This window comes from Rhinolophus ferrumequinum, chromosome 13, assembly GCF_004115265.2.
Source record: "Rhinolophus ferrumequinum isolate MPI-CBG mRhiFer1 chromosome 13, mRhiFer1_v1.p, whole genome shotgun sequence".
Lineage (NCBI taxonomy): Eukaryota > Metazoa > Chordata > Mammalia > Chiroptera > Rhinolophidae > Rhinolophus > Rhinolophus ferrumequinum.
Window position 1 is genome coordinate 12495146 of NC_046296.1, and position 17491 is coordinate 12512636.

At 38.3% G+C, this 17491-nt stretch overlaps 1 protein-coding gene across 7 annotated transcripts in view; it reads right to left on the minus strand.

Annotated features, from left to right (window-relative positions):
• CTNNA2 (catenin alpha 2) overlaps positions 1 to 17491 on the minus strand; it is a 1256663-nt gene that overhangs the window by 10634 nt on the left and 1228538 nt on the right. For 5 of the 7 annotated variants that reach the window (XM_033125182.1, XM_033125183.1, XM_033125181.1 and 2 more), the window contains one exon: positions 16759 to 16902. The exons of the other annotated variants lie outside the window; for them this stretch is intronic. In XM_033125182.1, the coding sequence (XP_032981073.1) occupies positions 16759 to 16902 (144 nt within the window). The remainder of the gene's footprint in view (positions 1 to 16758; positions 16903 to 17491) is intronic. 7 annotated transcript variants of the gene reach the window in all.

Genomic DNA, 17491 nt, shown 5'->3' on the forward strand with positions numbered 1-17491 from the left:
CCAATATGTTCTTAGGCACACGCACAATTGGGAGATATTCCCGGGTACAGAGACAAGCTTTATATCACCACCATCCAAGGTTCATGCTTTGTATCAATTCTTCAACAGCTAAAGCTCCTTTTCACCTTCCCTATGGAGGAGCCAGCTGGTAGGTCAGCACCTTGATCTCTCTGTTCCCCTCATTCTTTCCCCCATGAGCAGTATCAGCATGACTGGGAGACAAATCTAAAACAAACCACTGTCCAAGAAGCCAAGATATGTTTTCATAAAATGGATGAAAGAGCCATTACTGGACCCCATACTATCAGAAAGGTGTGATTATGTAGGAACGTGTTATCTACTGATAAATGATGAAGGTTATTTAACACCTTATGACATGGCTCCTAGTCTCCAGCATGCAAAGTGCCAACACTGAGTGAAGAATGGACAACAGGAGTCAAGGACCACGAGTTTGGGTGGATGCTAGTTGGTGGAGGACTGTGCCTAGAAAATAAGCATCACTGACGGCCTTGGATTGTTATTCTCCATCCCTTCCCTTCTCTTCACATTCAACCACGACCAATTGTGTCATAGGGCATTATTCATATGTCGGGGGAAATAAACTCCTATCCAGTCCATGCCCTCTTAACATATATGTGGGAAGAGCTGATTAAAGTCTGTTGCTATCTGTGTCCTGGATGAAAAGAGTAAAGAAGAGCTGAAGAGATGTCTTCTCCAGAGACTGTTTGCTGCCTCCCCTCAGCACCCTAGTTCCCTCTTCTCCACTCCTTTCTTCCACCAAGCCCTGCACATACTCTTCCCTCTGGTAAGACATTCTCACATTCTATGCTCTGCCTCCTGCTCTCCCTGTTGCTCCCTCCTTGCCTCCTTTCCTGTCTTATTGTGAAAGGAAAGCCTGGGCTCTGGAATAAAAGCCCAAGTTCACACCCTGATCGGACTGATCAACGGTTCTGTGTTCTTGACGGCTCCTTAACCTACCTCTACCGCAAATGTTTCATCTTTAAAGTAAAAATGGAAAACAACAACAACAACAACAACAAAACATTTAAGTATTTAGGTATTAAATGAGATCATGTCCTTATATCTGAGTGCCTGGCACATGGTAGGCCTTTAACAAATCTTCACTTTTATTATTACTATGGTCTGTCTTTCCTGAAGTCACCATTTGAGTCCAAAATAGGTGTTTCTAAAATTATTTTTCTTCATTTACACCTCCTTCTCCTTACTTCCTCCTTTCACGGTTCCCCCCATCCAGCAGTTTGGACTCTCTCTAACCCTCTTTTACTGAAGCTCCCACCACTTACTTTGGCTTGTCTCAATGCCTGAATATTAGTTTTACTGTGTTAGCGATAAAGGCATGGAGAAGTTCACAAGGGGACTAGAAAAGCACCAAAAAAATTTGTACCTTTTCTAGTAGTACTGAGTTCTTTAGCTGAAGAAAAGGAGGAATCAAGACTTGGTACAAGAAAATAAGCTTTTTGGCTAAAAGTGTTCTACTCCAAATATCTAAGAACATTTATGGCTTAATACAGGTTGGAGGAGGACAAATGGTAGAAAGTCAAGATAACTCTAGTTGGAGATAGAGGGAAGATAATCTAGCCTGGGAAGGTGATGTTTAAAGATCTAATTTAAGAGACATAAAAATAGTCAGTGTACAATATTTAACCCAATCACTTATAGGGCCAAAAATTCTAAAAATTCATTCTGCTCATTTTGGTTATTTTTCTAATTAAAAAGAAAATGATGTTTCCTGGAAAGTGGAACACTTCAATTCATTTAAAATCTTATATTCTTATCAGAACCCAGTTGAGAGCTCTAGCTACCTCAAAAATGGAGCTGCTTCTGGCCTGGCAGGGCCCATCAAACACTGAAGATCAGCCCCCTAAGCTCTGTGCTTTATCTCCATCAAAGCACAAACACAGGTTCCCTAGACTTGTTTCGTAAAGTCTTAAATCTGTTTCTCTACAAACTAGGTTATTTTTCATCTTTACTTCAGTCTTGAACCAAGCACTTGCCATATCCAGCTAAGATTGGTCTGTATCATCATTAAATCCATCCATAGACTTGAGGGATTGAACCTCCATATTCTTTAGAGGTTCTTGAAAGTCTCTTCCAGCTTCTCAGAACATGAGTATAACAATCTTTCTCCCTTTGGCTAGACTATGCTCACATTTATTAACCAAATAAGTTAGCAAAGGGCATACTCTGACAATAGATAGACCTTCTAAAGAAAAAAATCCAAGATGATTAAAAATCAAAATCTAAGGAAGGACATTGTCTAGGCTATGACCTAGAAAGGCCAGGAGAGAGCAAGAAGTAGGACAGATACAATAATAATAATAATGATAACCACAACGGGCAACCTTAAGACAAGCCATACTTGTCGATGCTCCAGGCCTCTTCCAGAACCAATAAAGAAAGGATGGTTGACGTGAGTCACAGTTTTTGTCATTTCTTCATTGGAACCTTGAGCAGACATGCTCAGTCAATAACAGTACTTTGTTCTACTGCTCCTAGAGTTCTTCTCAAAACATAGCCCAGTCAATCACTAGGAACTGAGGAAAGTTAGCAAGCAAGATAAAACCCATTTACCATCTCCTCTACGGGCCTCCCCACCCCCACACCTACCAAAGGCTATGCTTTACGAGTAGTATATCAACAGTGTTTCTCCCTCATTATCATAATTTTCTCCTCACGTAATTCATACAGAATGATCTCTTAAATATAATGCAGAAAATTGAAGTGAAATGTTAGAAACATATTACTATAGAAATTAATTCACTAACTTAAAATTTCAACTCTTCTTTCATCACAGAAATGAGAATTACGACAAGAAGAAATGGATATCATTATTCAAGGGTTCATAAGAGGTCGTCAGTATAATGCATGGCTTAAAACCAGTAATTTTAATTAAATGAATTTTAAATCTGAGCAGTTGATCCATAGCTTTTTATAATTGAACATATTTTTCTGCCTACTTTTAAACTTTTTTTTTTTTCTTTTTGAGCAGACATCACATAATACCCTCCATTTTTTTTCTTTCTCCCTGGTCACTGCTTTTCCCATTATAAGATGTATACCTACTACCAATTTCATCACATATTCAAATAATTTCCAAGTCTCACAATGCAGTGTGTGCCCTGTCACAGATGCAGAGAGAAGGCTCCTATCTTTCTTAGATCTAGATCACACTTCAGTTTCTTGCATTAGCTGTTACTTTCACAAATAAGACCTCTTGACATTTAGGGAATGATCTAAGCTTCTGCAGATTTCTTTTATTGACTCATCCCAACATTCCAGAGACAGGCAAGAGCTCTCTGATGAACTCCACCTCCACCCAAAACCTGCTCCTCACACAGTCTTCTTAGGCTCAGTTGTTGGCAACACAACTCAACCAACTGTTAGGATCAAAAACTCAAAATCTTAGGTTCCACCTTGTTCTCTTTGACCCAGCATCCAATCTGCAGTCACATCCTGCCAAAAGCATGTTTGAAATACATCCATCATTTGACCTCTTCTCACCTTCACCCCTGTCACCACCATGTCCAAACCATCTCTAGTTGGATTGTGCAATAATTTCCAATAGCTCATTTCCTTGCTTCCCACCTTTTACCTCCCAGGCTATTTTTTAAATAGGAGGCAGAATGATCCTGTTAAATAAATTCACATAATGTTGTTTTTCTTAACATTGTCCAGTGGATCCCCATCTCAGTCTGAGTAAAATCCAAAGTTATCAAAATGGTCTTCCAGGTCATATGGAATCTGGAACCTAATAGTTCTCATTTCTCCTTTGTTCACTCCTAATTACTGGTCCCTTGGTATTACTCAGATAGACCAGTCATGTTCCCACTTCATGGCCTTTGTGTTCGTTTCTTTCTCTGCTTAGAATGCTCTTCCCGAAATACCTGTGAGCCTTGGTCCCTCACTTTCATCAAGTCGTTAATCAAGTTATCAGCATCTTAGGGAAAACTTCCCTTTTCACATTGCAATTTCATTCCCACACTTATCCCCTTAATTTGCTCTCTTTCTCTTTCTCTGTTTTAATATTTGTCCATAAACTTATCACCATCCAAACAAATATTTTCTTCTTGGGTTTACTATCCCTCACCCCCTGCTATATTTCAAACACCTGAAACAGTGTCTGGCATACAGGTCTTTCCTATTTGCTAAATGTTATTGAAGAATGGCAACTTCGTGGATAAGGAAATAAGAGATGACAAGCTTGTCCAAAGACACAAAGCCAGCGTACAATGCTTAGCACATAGCCAGCTCTTCTGTGCATGCTACCTGTTCATTCTTACATGGAAGACTACTCAAAGACATGATATTGGCAGGAGTGTGGAATTTAGGGACATGATAGAGAAGGTAAACTTTGGCTAAATTGTAATACAAATCATATTACCTCATCTTCTTATGGGTCCTCGGTGGTAGAGCGTCAGGACTAGGCTTTCCTCAGAAAACATCCACAATCTTATTCTTTGTGTTTATTGCTTTCAGTGTATAAAAATCTGAGCTTTCTTTAAGGACCATTTCCCTGTGAATAGCATCTATGAGGCACTGAGCTGTGTTTGCTCGGTACATTGCTGGTGTCTCAATAAATTATCTCTAATCTTCAAAAGACATATAAGGTACTTACCATCAGTCCTTCTTTACATATGATGAAACTAACATAGAGAAAAGTTAACATTTTTGTGAACTTGGGTTCACAGAATTCATGTGACCACCCGTCCACTGTGACACAAGACATGCAGTATTCCTTGACCTGGATTTCATCATGGCATTTGCCTGCTTTGAACTCTTTATTCCTGGCTATTGATGCCATTTATCTGGAGCAAAACGTGAGTTATGGTGGGTATTAATTGTTCAAAGACTGAGTCATGCGACTAAGCAGTAATGAGGTGAATTTGCTTATGGCACACACACACAAAAAAGTCACGCCAATTTCCATTCTTGTAGTCATGAGTCATATGAGGTATGAAGTAGGCAGGTAGCAGGAACATCACTTTCTATTTATTCACTTTCTTCCCAACAACTAAAAATGTCATCTAGATGTTCAAAGAAAACTTGATTAAATAACAACCTCTAATTCTCCTCACATCTAACCACCCTATATACCACTTCCTATTTATCCAAACATTACGAAAAAACTTTATTCTAAATTTCTACAACATTGCCTTTTAGTCTGCCATATAGTGGGCACCATGATATAATGTGAGGTTGATTGATACAATTTCTAAGCCCCCTACAGATATATTGGTATGTGTCAGAATTCATAGATAATGGTAACAGCTTCTTCCTGTATTATCTGCTCAATTACTAGTCCATAAGAGATAGCTCTGCCATGCCCTTACATTGTACAAAGCACAAGATTACCCAGTAGAGAAACTGGCTGTAATCTTGGCTGTGCCAGTTACCAACTGTGAAAGTTTGGGGGCACTCCAGTAACCTCTCTGAGTTTCTATTTCTTCAACTGTAAAATGTGATTATTAATTGCAATATGCTTTCATGAGTTATTCTGAGGTCCAAGTGAAAAGGTAAATCAAACACTTCTAAAAGCTTAAATAAGTATGTCACTATCAACAAGTACTATACAACTTCTGGGTACCATTGGAAATCTTTTTACTATCCATTATAATTTATTGGATCACCTGGATACCTCAGGCCCAAGAAACTGTGCACAGGGCAGGGTATTCCAATAGACACTAGGATAGTGTGAGGCCACCATAAGCCCCAGCAAGACAAGAACAAGATACTTCCAGTAGGAGGTAAGCTTTCTTCTTCCACCTGACAGTGGAAATAACTAGGGATGAAGGACGGGTGGGTTGGGGTATCTACAATCTCACTTTTCCCATTTATGGAGAATGGTCAGGAAATGTGCTTCTCAAAAGAAATAAAACACAGGCACCTGCTACTAGAGACCTAAGAACTGGTTATGGAGTGCAGCCCAAAAAGAGATACAGAAAGTCAACCAAAAAAGGAGGTAAACCATTCTTGTAATATAAGCAGCCAGATCAGCCCTGGAACTGTCTTTGGGGATTCTACCTCAATTCCAATTACATTTCTTGCTAGAATCCAATAATTAGTTGCTTATTTGGTGCTTTACCTTCAAAAGCTTTGGTTGTACATGAAAGTCTTGTCTTCAGAGCTTGACTTCTGGCTCCTTATGAACAAGGACTTCCTGGTTTTTTACTAGCACGTTCTCCACAAAGGCTAGCACCACATAAGCCATATGGGATTGGGTAGGCATCTCCCCAGTGTTTAGTCAACTGAATGATGAATTCTCTGTTAAGGCTGCCTCTACAATTGACCTGTAAGACCAGCCTACTGACCGGTACTTCTGTTTATTGGGTTAATGTACTTTGGATGTTTTCTAGATCCAATACTTATTGCGCACCCCGAGTAATTAGATCTTTCCTATGTCACATCACTTAATCCTTACCACGACCCCCAAAAAATGTGATACATCACTTTATCCTCACTATCCAACAGATGAGGGAACTGAGAGAAGTAACTTGCTAGCTAATAAGATAATTAGCAGGGATGTAAATGCATGACGTCTGTTTCCAGGTATAGGGTATTTAGCAATATACCAGAGCTCCACTGCTCTTGAATAAAATAAGAAATAAAGGGCACTTCAGGTGGCTCCCCTGAGAAGCCAGGATACTTCCCCATCCAGGGCTTGGCCTGGTTTGCAACCTTATAGTCTGTTTTTCCTGGAGTGACTATACTTTTATGGGAAAAGCAGCAAAAGCACCAGAGGGCTCGTTTCAATCTAAAACTGGAAATATTTTTTCTTTGGTCCAACAAAGAACCTCTATAGATGGACACCATATTGTCTGTTCCCTTGCAAAAGAGGTTGAGCTATACAGGAACCTTTCAGAACCACAGATTAAAGGCCAGAGAATCCTCAAAAGGCTGGAAATGCATAACAGTATTGCCAAAAATCATAGAAAAAAATATTAGTGGTTCCTTTGAAAGAAAGCCTCAAATCTATAAAATTGGAAAAACTTCTTTGGGAAAAAAAAGAACTTCCAAGAAAATGACAACTGTTAACCACTGAATAAAGGTGAACATTAAAGGGTTGGAGAGAGTGTGGTACAGTATCTTACCCCAACTAAAAATCACGCTTCACATTAAGATGAAAGTTTCCTGAGGGCAGAATCCCTGTCTGAGTCCTTGTGAATCTAGCCTTTGACAAAGTTAAATCACCTCCATATTTATTATAAGATATAAAGGCCACCTCATTACTTCTTTACCTGATACACTAAAAATTGCCAAGGCAAATTCTTCAAATACATCACAGCTACATCTTTGAAAGAAAGTAATCTCTGTTATATCTGGAGTCTCCATCTGTTATAGCTCTCCAACTTTCTTTTTAAAAATTAAGGTATGAAACATTCTATTTCAACCTACAACTTGCTTGGTTTCAAGGGCTCACCCTCACTCATTTCAGCATTGCAGTACTAAATACGATTTTAAAATAGCCACCTACGTAATTTGGGTCTCGAGGAGACCATCAGCCTGATGCATTTCTTAATATTATTTTTAAGAGAAAAATATAAACTATTACCGCTTTTTTTCTTATTTAAAAAATTGTTATTTGTTATCTCATCGGGTGGGGATTAGTAATACAGAGAGAATAGCTAAAGCGATATGCAATGATATGTAAAAAGGGTTTGTTAAAAAAAAAGTGCTATAAAAAAATTGAATTGTTTTAACCTCAATACCCTTGTTTGTAAAAATCAAGAAATTGAAGTCATTTTGTCTTGTTCAAAGTTTTAAACAATACTCTACCAAAGCCGTTGATTGCCTTTGAGAGCAGAATTGCTTGTGTCTCTAAGACAGGAAGATTGAAGGTAACCAAGGAGGGAGGTGGATAAGGACCTTTAAAAGGTACAGTAAGGTGATGGCCAGAGGACGACTGTGAAGGGTTCTCAGGCATCTTACTATAGGGAAGTTCACATCTACCCTGATGCCAGGAGCAGAGTAGGCATTTGGCAGCTGAAACTGGAATTACTATATCTGCCATCTTCCACCTCTCCAGAGGGAAGAAGTAAAAGCCTTCCTTTCAATAGTATGTATGTCCTAGTTGAAAGGTCAAGGTGTCAACCAGATCAATCGTTCTCATCAGGGGGCAGTTTTGTGTCCCCACTCCAGGATATACAGAGAGTGTCACAAAAATGTATACACATTTTAAGAAAGGAAAACTATTAAAATGATAATACTCAATATATATCGGTAACAAAAGATGAAGAATGCAAGTCACGTTTGACTTCTGCAATTACAAGACGTGCTCAAAGTGGTTACCATCAGTGTCCCAACACTTCTGATTATGGCGAGCTACTGCTTGAGTAACGCTGACCAAAACGTCCACTTGTATACATTTTTTTGGGCACCCCTGGTATTTGACAATGTCTGAGAACATCTGATCACCCCGACTCAGAAAAGAAGTTTGCTACAAGCAGCTGGTGGGGAGACAGCAGAGATGTTGCTAAACATCCTACAGTGGACAACCACAACAAGCTCACCCTCCCCGCCCCCAAACTGAGCCTTGTCCAGACAATAGACTGAAATAGCCTAATGGAAGAAGCCAAGAGGTATCCTAGGACAGGGCCGAAATTGACTTTAATTCTTGGACGCTCTCACCATAGCTCACAAGGCTTTCCTCCCTAACGTTCCCTAGACCAGTATTTTTTCAAAGTGTGATTGATCTTAGAGTCATAGGCATCAAAAACATTTAGAAATAAAATACAGATTCCTGATCCCCAACTTGAGTTTCAGAACTGTGGAGGCAGAGCCCAGGAATCTTCATTTTAATTTGCTACTCATGTGATTCTTCTACAGATTAAAATTTGAGAACTACTACTTCACTTCTCTGTTGAGGTCATTCCCTTCAACATTTTAACGATCACTTACTATCTGCAAGCAATTCTTCTAGGACTCCCAATGACAAAGGAATGTAATCTCTGTCAGGGCAGAGACCTTGGCTGGTTGTTCACCACTGTATGTCCAATTGTTCAGCTGGGGTTAACATAGTCAAAGAGGACAAGAGGGCACCTACATCCTCAAAAAGACAATCATCATTTCAAAGAGACAAGATAACGGGGAAAAATTAGCTATCCATTTATTTAGTACTTCTACATTCTGGGTACTGTGCTAACTGTGTGGCACGTACTAACACATTTAATCCTAATAACAATGCAATAAAGTAAATACTAATATCATTCTCACTTTAAAGCTGAGAAAAATGAGGGCTCAGAGAGGTTAAGAAAGTTGCCCAAGGTCACACAGCAACTACTGGAAGTCAGAATTCAATTTGTGTTCCAGTTAAGAAAGGGTATACTTGGGCAAAAACTGCCAACCTCTGCCTAACACTCTCCAGTATTTTTTTCAGATTCCTCAAACGATGTAATAAATTGTTGAGGTGGCGGAACAGATGTTCCCGGGAAATCTCCTTAAAGGATGGTAACACAGCGAAGAGTACACCGTTCTGCCCTCTCACCTCTTTTATTCTTCCCGTATGGAAAATGGAAAGATGGAGAATTTGCAGTCATCTTGGAGAATTAGCAGTCATTTTGGACCAAAAGATGAACTTGAGAATAGAAGCCCCATATAAAGTAGAGCAGACCACAAAGTCAGAAAGGGTCTGGGCCCTTGGTGCCAGAGTCTGGGCTCAATATACTGGCCCTGAAGTCTATATGGAACTATTTTATGTGAGAGAGAAATAACTCTATTTGGGTGATTTATCATATGGAGTTGAATCTAAATCTAATTAAAACATGTGAAAGGCTTTATAGAATTACTAATACTATTATTGGGCATTAATAATTTAGGATATTTAATTAACAGCAATATTTCACATCTACATATAATTAACATTTTAATATATCATAACCTTCATGTTGGAAGGCAAATGAAACCAACCATGTCACTGCGGGCCTTACTTTCAAATTGCTCTATAAAATAAATTACTAATTTGATTAATTCAGTTCTTTTGAAAGAAATTCTATGTTTCCATAATATAATCCTTTAAAAACTCTACGTAATGTACCAGAAAATTTAAAGTAAATTACAAAGAAATTCATTATCTAGAAAACAATTTGATTACTTGATTTTTTTTGCCCTAAATCTTAGGTAAATAATGCACTTTGAAATCTAGTATTTAAAATTAAGTCAGGTGCTTTCACATAGAAATGAATGAATGAATGAATGAATGAATGAATGAATGAATGACTTCAGAATCACTTACTGGGATTTTTCAGTGTAACAACGTATTTCAATGGAAAAAAGGATGACAAAAAATGCTAATGAATTAAGGACACGTTAAGCGCTCACTGTGCAAGGGACCAGGGAAAAATGAAAATTCAGACATTTCCTATCTTTATAGAGCTTACGGACTAGTTGGGATACATAAAATTAAATGTTGTTACATTGCAGTGTCATACCAGGAATGACAGACAAAACTCCCCACACTGTGGGAGAACATCAAGGGAGGCTTCCTGGAAGCACTGTAATATATCAACCACTAACTTCGTGACCTCCAGGAAATTTCTTCAATTCTCTGAACCTCATTTTCCTAATATTTTTAATAAAGATGACAGTGTCTCCGCCATAGGATGATTGTGAAAACAGACTGAATAATGCATTTAAAGTGCTTAGCACAGTGCCTGCCATATACGAAGCCCTCGATCTTAGCATAATAGCAATTATTTATTACATGCAATTGTGCCATGGTCCCTCTAAGGGGTATTACTACTCCAATTTATAAACTAAAATGCTCAGAGATTCAGAATGTTGCCCAATATCACCCAGATTGCAAAACACAGAGTTGGTTCCCAAATTCATATCTAACAGTAATACCTCACTTATAATTCTAAAATCTACCTTAGGAGAATAGGGTATTCTCTAACTTATTTTTCAGATCTCTAACATCAAAACAATGTGGCTGTTACTCTTCTCTGCTTGGCTTTTATTCAGGTAAAAGGCTAGGCCTTGTGGTAAATAATTTTGTCCGGCACATCTGTGTCGAAACACCGAAGGCTACATTGGTTGGTATAATAAACGCAATGACAGACCTACATGTCATTGGTAAGGAAACACTGAAAAAAAAAAAAAAAAGAAAAAAAAGATTTTTAGGTCATCATGCCTAAACTGATTTGCTCATTTAATGGCAGGCACTGGCTTTCCTATCAGTCAACTGCTTCTAGAATGTGACAGTATCACCATCTCTGCCAAAGAAGTCACTGCAATTATCTGCACACAAATGAATATGGAGAAAAAGCAAGGTTCCTTCTCATTGCTTGACTTCCAAGCAAGGAAATTCTCAGAAAACACAAAAGATGCTAGCAATCTACATCAGCAGACCTGTATGAAAAGCAATGAGCAGGTTAAATCCAGATCTGGTCCTCACCGCTATGATCTGAGACCCGTCTCCTTCCAGACCAGGTTTATGCTCCTGTTTTAGTCAAATGGAAAATACCTCTCTAGGGCCTCCCTCTTCTTACATATTTGAACACTTGTATAATTTTGTGCACAGACTGACAGAGTATAAGATGCTACCATTAAGAAAAAAAAAAGAAAAAAAAACAGAAAAAATTAGCACTTGCAAATGATTATTGATTCAAACATACTGTTATGTAATTAATAATTTTCACCAGAGACTATATGGGTCAGGCACTATACTGGCATGACAGCCTGATTTTTTCAGTCTTGAAGGGAATGTTAATATATACATTTATTACTTTTTCAATGAAGTTCACCTAATTAAAATTAAAAAGCAGCCAAATAGCTCTACCAAAGGCCACCACTCAGAAACAAATAATGCTCTCCACCATTGCCTCTGTCCCTTATCTTGGCACAACTTGAGAGCTGAGGAGAAACTTAGCTCTAAACTCCATTAACTCTTTGCATTGGAGCATGACAAAGAAAGATGCAAGGTGATCCCTTAAATGTATGTAGTTTCATGCCTTTCCTTCAAGGAGATTTGATAGCATCACTTAGTAATTCTTTTACATAATAACCATCATTCTTAGAAAGCTCTATTTTATGCTTAACCAAAATCCAAACCATTTTTCTCAAGAACATTCTTATATTACCTATAAGTCCTATTTTCCCCAAATCTTTCATTCTTAATATTTGCATACTTTTTCCCCTGAAACTTCTTCCAAGAATATAGAAATATAATGGGTCAGTTTTGTTGCCTTGTAGAGGTTCCAAACTTTGGTGTGAAAATGAATCACCTAAGTATGTGTTGGGGTGGATGGGACAGGTAATTACAGATTCCAACAACCTACACCTTACAATCGTGGATTGAAAAGGTCTCCATCGGCAGCATGGGCCAGGATTCTTCACTGTAACAGTGTCTTCCCACCTCTTGCTGGGTTTAACACGCAGATGATCCTCTGACTGTTTTGAGAAACACTCACTGAAATCAGAATGGGTCAGAAAATTTTCTTTGATATCCAGCCCCCACCTACCTTTCTAATTTCACCTTTTACTTTCCTCCATCTTTCCACCTGTCTCTGACATTTTCAGGTCCAGTCAGTACAGAACAAATCTAAAACCGCACTACTGTGGACTTTTCTCTCCTGGGCTAATCCTTTCTTTCCTCTTCTACCTGGAAACCCCTATCCAATTATCTGTGGAGACTTAAAAAAAATATTACCCCCTTGATGAAGCTTCTTCCCCCCTCTTCTCTACAGGAGTGCACACATCACTTTGTATATATTTCTGTTGGAGTGATTATTATAATCTATCACAATTATTTATTATGTCTGTTGTCCATGCCAGTGCCATGTCCATCCATAGAAGAGCGAATATCACATGTTATTTACTCAATAAATGTTTGTTGAATGACAAATCTAATTAACCCTCTAGTTCTAAATTACCTTTAGGGACATGCGGGGGAAAGGGGGAGCAGTTCTCATCCTTGTAATCGTTCCCTTGAGACAAACATAATTCTAATATTTCTAACTTCCTTTAATAATCTATATAGTTCCACAAACAATGTAATCCTCTTTGGACTTATTTGGGAGAAATTAGTTTTAAGAGAATGTGCCTTTCTTTGTAAAACTGATTGTGATCATACTACTTCATCATTCCCATATAGACAAGTTTAGCTTTTGAAAATGATTTCCTGAGACAATATATTCTAGAAATTAATTTTTAGATATGAAATTAAGAAACATTTCACTGGATGATGTAAACCAAGTCCTTAGAATCCGGGCTAGTGGTAAAGCAGTTCTATTCATGGAAATCCAGTCTGTTAGAAAGGCCAAAGTGATAACTTGGAAGGTACTTGGATGGAAAGAAATACCAAAAACAGTGATGTAAAGTATACAATGCAAATCAACTATAGCAACAGAGAGGCTTTGAAATGCAAGTGTTCTTCTTCGTCAGTGTGGATAAATCATATCCAAATCAATAACCTCTTTCCAATTGTATCGAGGAAAGTGTTGCATAATCAGGTGCCGTTTTACTTTGTCTTAAACCTTCACAATATTGGCTGTTTGAGACCAGAATCTGACATGAGTCTTACTCAATCCACAGAGAAACTTCCTTTTGCTTTGGAAAACCATCCTGGTTACATGGATTCTCATTAGCTTATGGATATTTTCTGTGACCATCGACGTTTCTAAACCTCTCAATAATAATCCCTTTGATTATTCAAAATGATAATTTCTTTCTACCTCCATCAGAAAACCAGAAAGTCTCAGAGCTCGAGTTTCCATCTGTCCCTAGTTCCTTCCTTTTATTTATTTCTCTTTCACATTTGTAGCTGTGAGTTATCATGTGACCTTTAGTGTAACAGAAAACGGTTGCCTGATTATATCTTCATAAATAACCACTGTAATTCACTCACTTGCAGTCTCTTAATCTCTTCTAAATAATTATGTCATATATTGTAAAGTTAGCATGTGATGAAGGGGAAAGGGACCCGGGAAATGTATGGGGCTGGATTATAAGCAAAGTCTTTTGATTCTGATAGTGGTATATCTAAACACAAGATCCTTGGTAACCTTAACAATTTTGTGGTCTTGCTTACCTTGAATTCTTCCCTGCCCTCCTATGTGTGACAACACAAATCTCAACCACTCTTCAAAGTTAGCTGAAGTCCTCAGATTCTCACAAAGACTTCTCAGGGCAATCCAGCCCAGTGATATTGCTTAGTTCTTTGACACTTACTGTCTTCACCCCTAAATTGACACTTGGCATGTGTCTAGACTCCCAGAAAGGTTGTACATTCCTCGAGAGTAGGGGCCAAATCTTACATGTCTTTTATCCCCCATAGTGCATAGGTTCAGTAACCACCAATTTCCAATTCACCAACTCTTCCCAACACCACAAGGTAATTCTTGCAATATTGCATAAGTCATTTTGGATGAGTTTCAATGAGACCTAGCTCCATCTATTTCCTAGATAAGGATTTTCTTAACATCAAAAATCACAATAACATTAAAGAGCTAAAAAAAAATCAGTCTTCCAAATCAATACATATTAATCATGGGCTTGAAACTATCCATTTAAAAGAAAATGACCCTCTTATATTATTAACCAAATAACACTACATCAGATACAGCGTACATTTGAAAACCTGGTTTAGACTGAAATTTTCTTTCTGGTTTGAATAATTGTATGTCCCATACAAAAACTATGTCTCATCCACTATTCAATCGTTTTCCATAAATGTTCTGAATAAAGAATTTATTCAAAAAATACATTACAAAACCATAGAATTTTAGAGCAAGGATACTTTAGGATATATCCACTAGGTCACCAATCATTGTCTTGCAGATGAGAAAACAGAGGTCCAAAAAATCTAAGTAATTTAGTGTGAGTTACCTAATTAGTCAGTGACCAAATAGGAACAGTGTTCAGACCCCAAATTAATGCAACTTCTGTTACATTTCACTGTTTCATTTAGAGCACAATCTATGCATGTATTTTTAAATTATAACTTTAATACATAAAAAATGAATTAAAAAAAACAAAAAACACTAAACACCACTATAGATGAAACATGCACACGAGGATAAACAGGTGCATGCACAATGCATGCCATGATAGACGCTCCAGGTTTGCACAAGTGCACAACACAACCGTTCTTAACTCACGAAGTTTAAAGGTGACTGTATCCCAAGGGTTTGTAAAATATGAGCATTTCTTACCTGGCAGCTGTATGAGGGTTGATAAAAGACATTAAAAACTTGAGCTATGATTAGACATCAGATTTTTCTGGCACTGAAGGGTGGGTTACAGGGCTCTAGCATTTTTAATGGAAGGTAGGCCAGAGACTTGAGAGGGCTGACCTAACATACCTGACTTTGGTTGGTATTGTTACCCACATGGCAATATTCAGTGAATGGCAGGTGATTATCTCTTAAACTTTCCTATTGCGCGGTTATGGCTCTGTTTTTCCATATTGTGCCTGAAGTTGTTTCCGTTACAGTCACTTTTTTAAGTTAGAAAGCTTAGGTGGGAAAATAACTTCAGAAGTCGCCACACTACTCCACCCCCATTAATGAAAATGGCAGGGTTAGTTTGAGTCCATTTTTGGACTAGTGTTTTTTGAACTGTAAACATTCATAAGTTGGGAGAGGGAAAAAGGGGAAGATCTATACATAACAGAAAAGGTACTGATGAGAAAAGACTCCTTTTAATCGGCCCCCGTTCTCCAACACTGATGTCCATACATAACAAGGGCTGTATGTATACTTTGAAAAACTAAAAGATACCTTCTTAACATATTTTATAATATGCATGATACACACCAGGATGCTTTTATCACACCTCATGAAAAGTAACAGGGCCTCACATTCTGGCGGTCAGATCCTTTTACAAACACCCACCCCCATGCTGTACATTCCGTAAAGATTTAACCACCCCTATGAACTTCCTTTGCCCTTTTATATAAATGCTGACATCTTGACAGTTTTAATAGGTACCAAGGAGAGAACAAGGAAGGTGGAAAAAAACACTCACTCCAGTTGATCTTTTCTTTCTAAATACTAAGACACATAAAAGGCTTAATCAGTAATAATAGAAACCCAAATGAAACAAAGAACAGCAGCTTTTCACAGCTCTTAACTACCAAGAAATCCTACAAAACAGCATCCGTGATCAGTGTTCTGACATGCAACAACAACAAAAAGACAGCAAATTGGGTTGTGACACTTTGAAATGGCTGTACCCTGCATCTTGCAAGAATGGTAACTCTTTTTTTAAATAAATATTTTAAACAAATATTTTAGTCTTTGTATTAGAAAGTTTCCATTTGTTTCTATCAAAACCCAAATTTTTGAAAATCCTTATGTGTCAGTTTCTTCACAGTTTTACCCCACAATTTTAGAAGAGCAGACTGATTCTCTGGGCAAACATCAATAAAGGATATTCTGTGATCCTGAAATCTTTCAAATGAAGAAGAACACATTCTCTTAACGAGCCTTCCTTAGAGAAGCTCCCTGAAGGACTACAGAATGGTTTCATTCCACACGTGCCGTCACTTTCAGTCCCAATGGGAAGAAAGACTGAGAAATAGAGGAATGAAAATACCATTTCCACGCTTGAAGAATGTATCTGTACTGTGGAATTCTTGACTCATATAAATAATTAATAAGTAGATCCTTTGTCCAAGTTGGTTAACAGTAAGTAAGGAGGGCTTGAGGGGTCACATCTTTCCTTTCTTGAAATCCCATCCCCCTGCTTTCAAAAGTAATGTTTATAGTGAGACAGATTAGATTAGAAAGCAAAGTTACTCACCATGGAGGAATCACTGCTTCCACTCCCGATCGGAGCTCCCTCAGCACAGGTTGGGAGGTGGGTAGAAAGTTGACTAGCCCTGCCCCCATCTATGACATCACAATCTACCTCATAAAAGGTAGTGAAAGTGCTCTGAACTCCTGTCTGATTTCCGAGAGATACAGAAAAGAGAAAGTGAGAGAGAGAGCAAGAGAAAAAAAAAACGTACCTAATTGGGAAGGGATTAGGGAGGTGGAAGAGGGAGCGGGTCATTGGGAGAAAGACGCTTCTGAAGGAATTAGGTGCTGAAAGAGATGGGTGGGCCTCTATGACATTAAGCATCCCGGCCATTAGGATTCCTCATGGGCTCTCTTGAACAGGTAAATGGACCACCTGGGAGAAGGAGGATGAAGAAGCACCCTGCCTTTTCAGGCACTGTGGGGGACAATTGTAGTGGGTTTAATGGAAATGAATCCCATATTTAAAGCATTGAAGATCCCAAGAGAGTAAGCAAGGGCTGAAGCTCTTAAAGCCTGGAACAGTATGTGGGGAATCTCAGATGTCTTTTCTGCAAGTTCCATTGCCCTGCTGTACGACTTTCATCAAAGCCCTGGGGCTTCTGTACATCCAGCCCATAATGGTACTAAATGGATACTTACCTCGTTCATTGGAATCACTGAAGAACTAGTGAATTCATCGTTGCTAGAATTGCAACTCTTTTTACTCTTCCTTTCTACACCCAAGGGTGGATTGT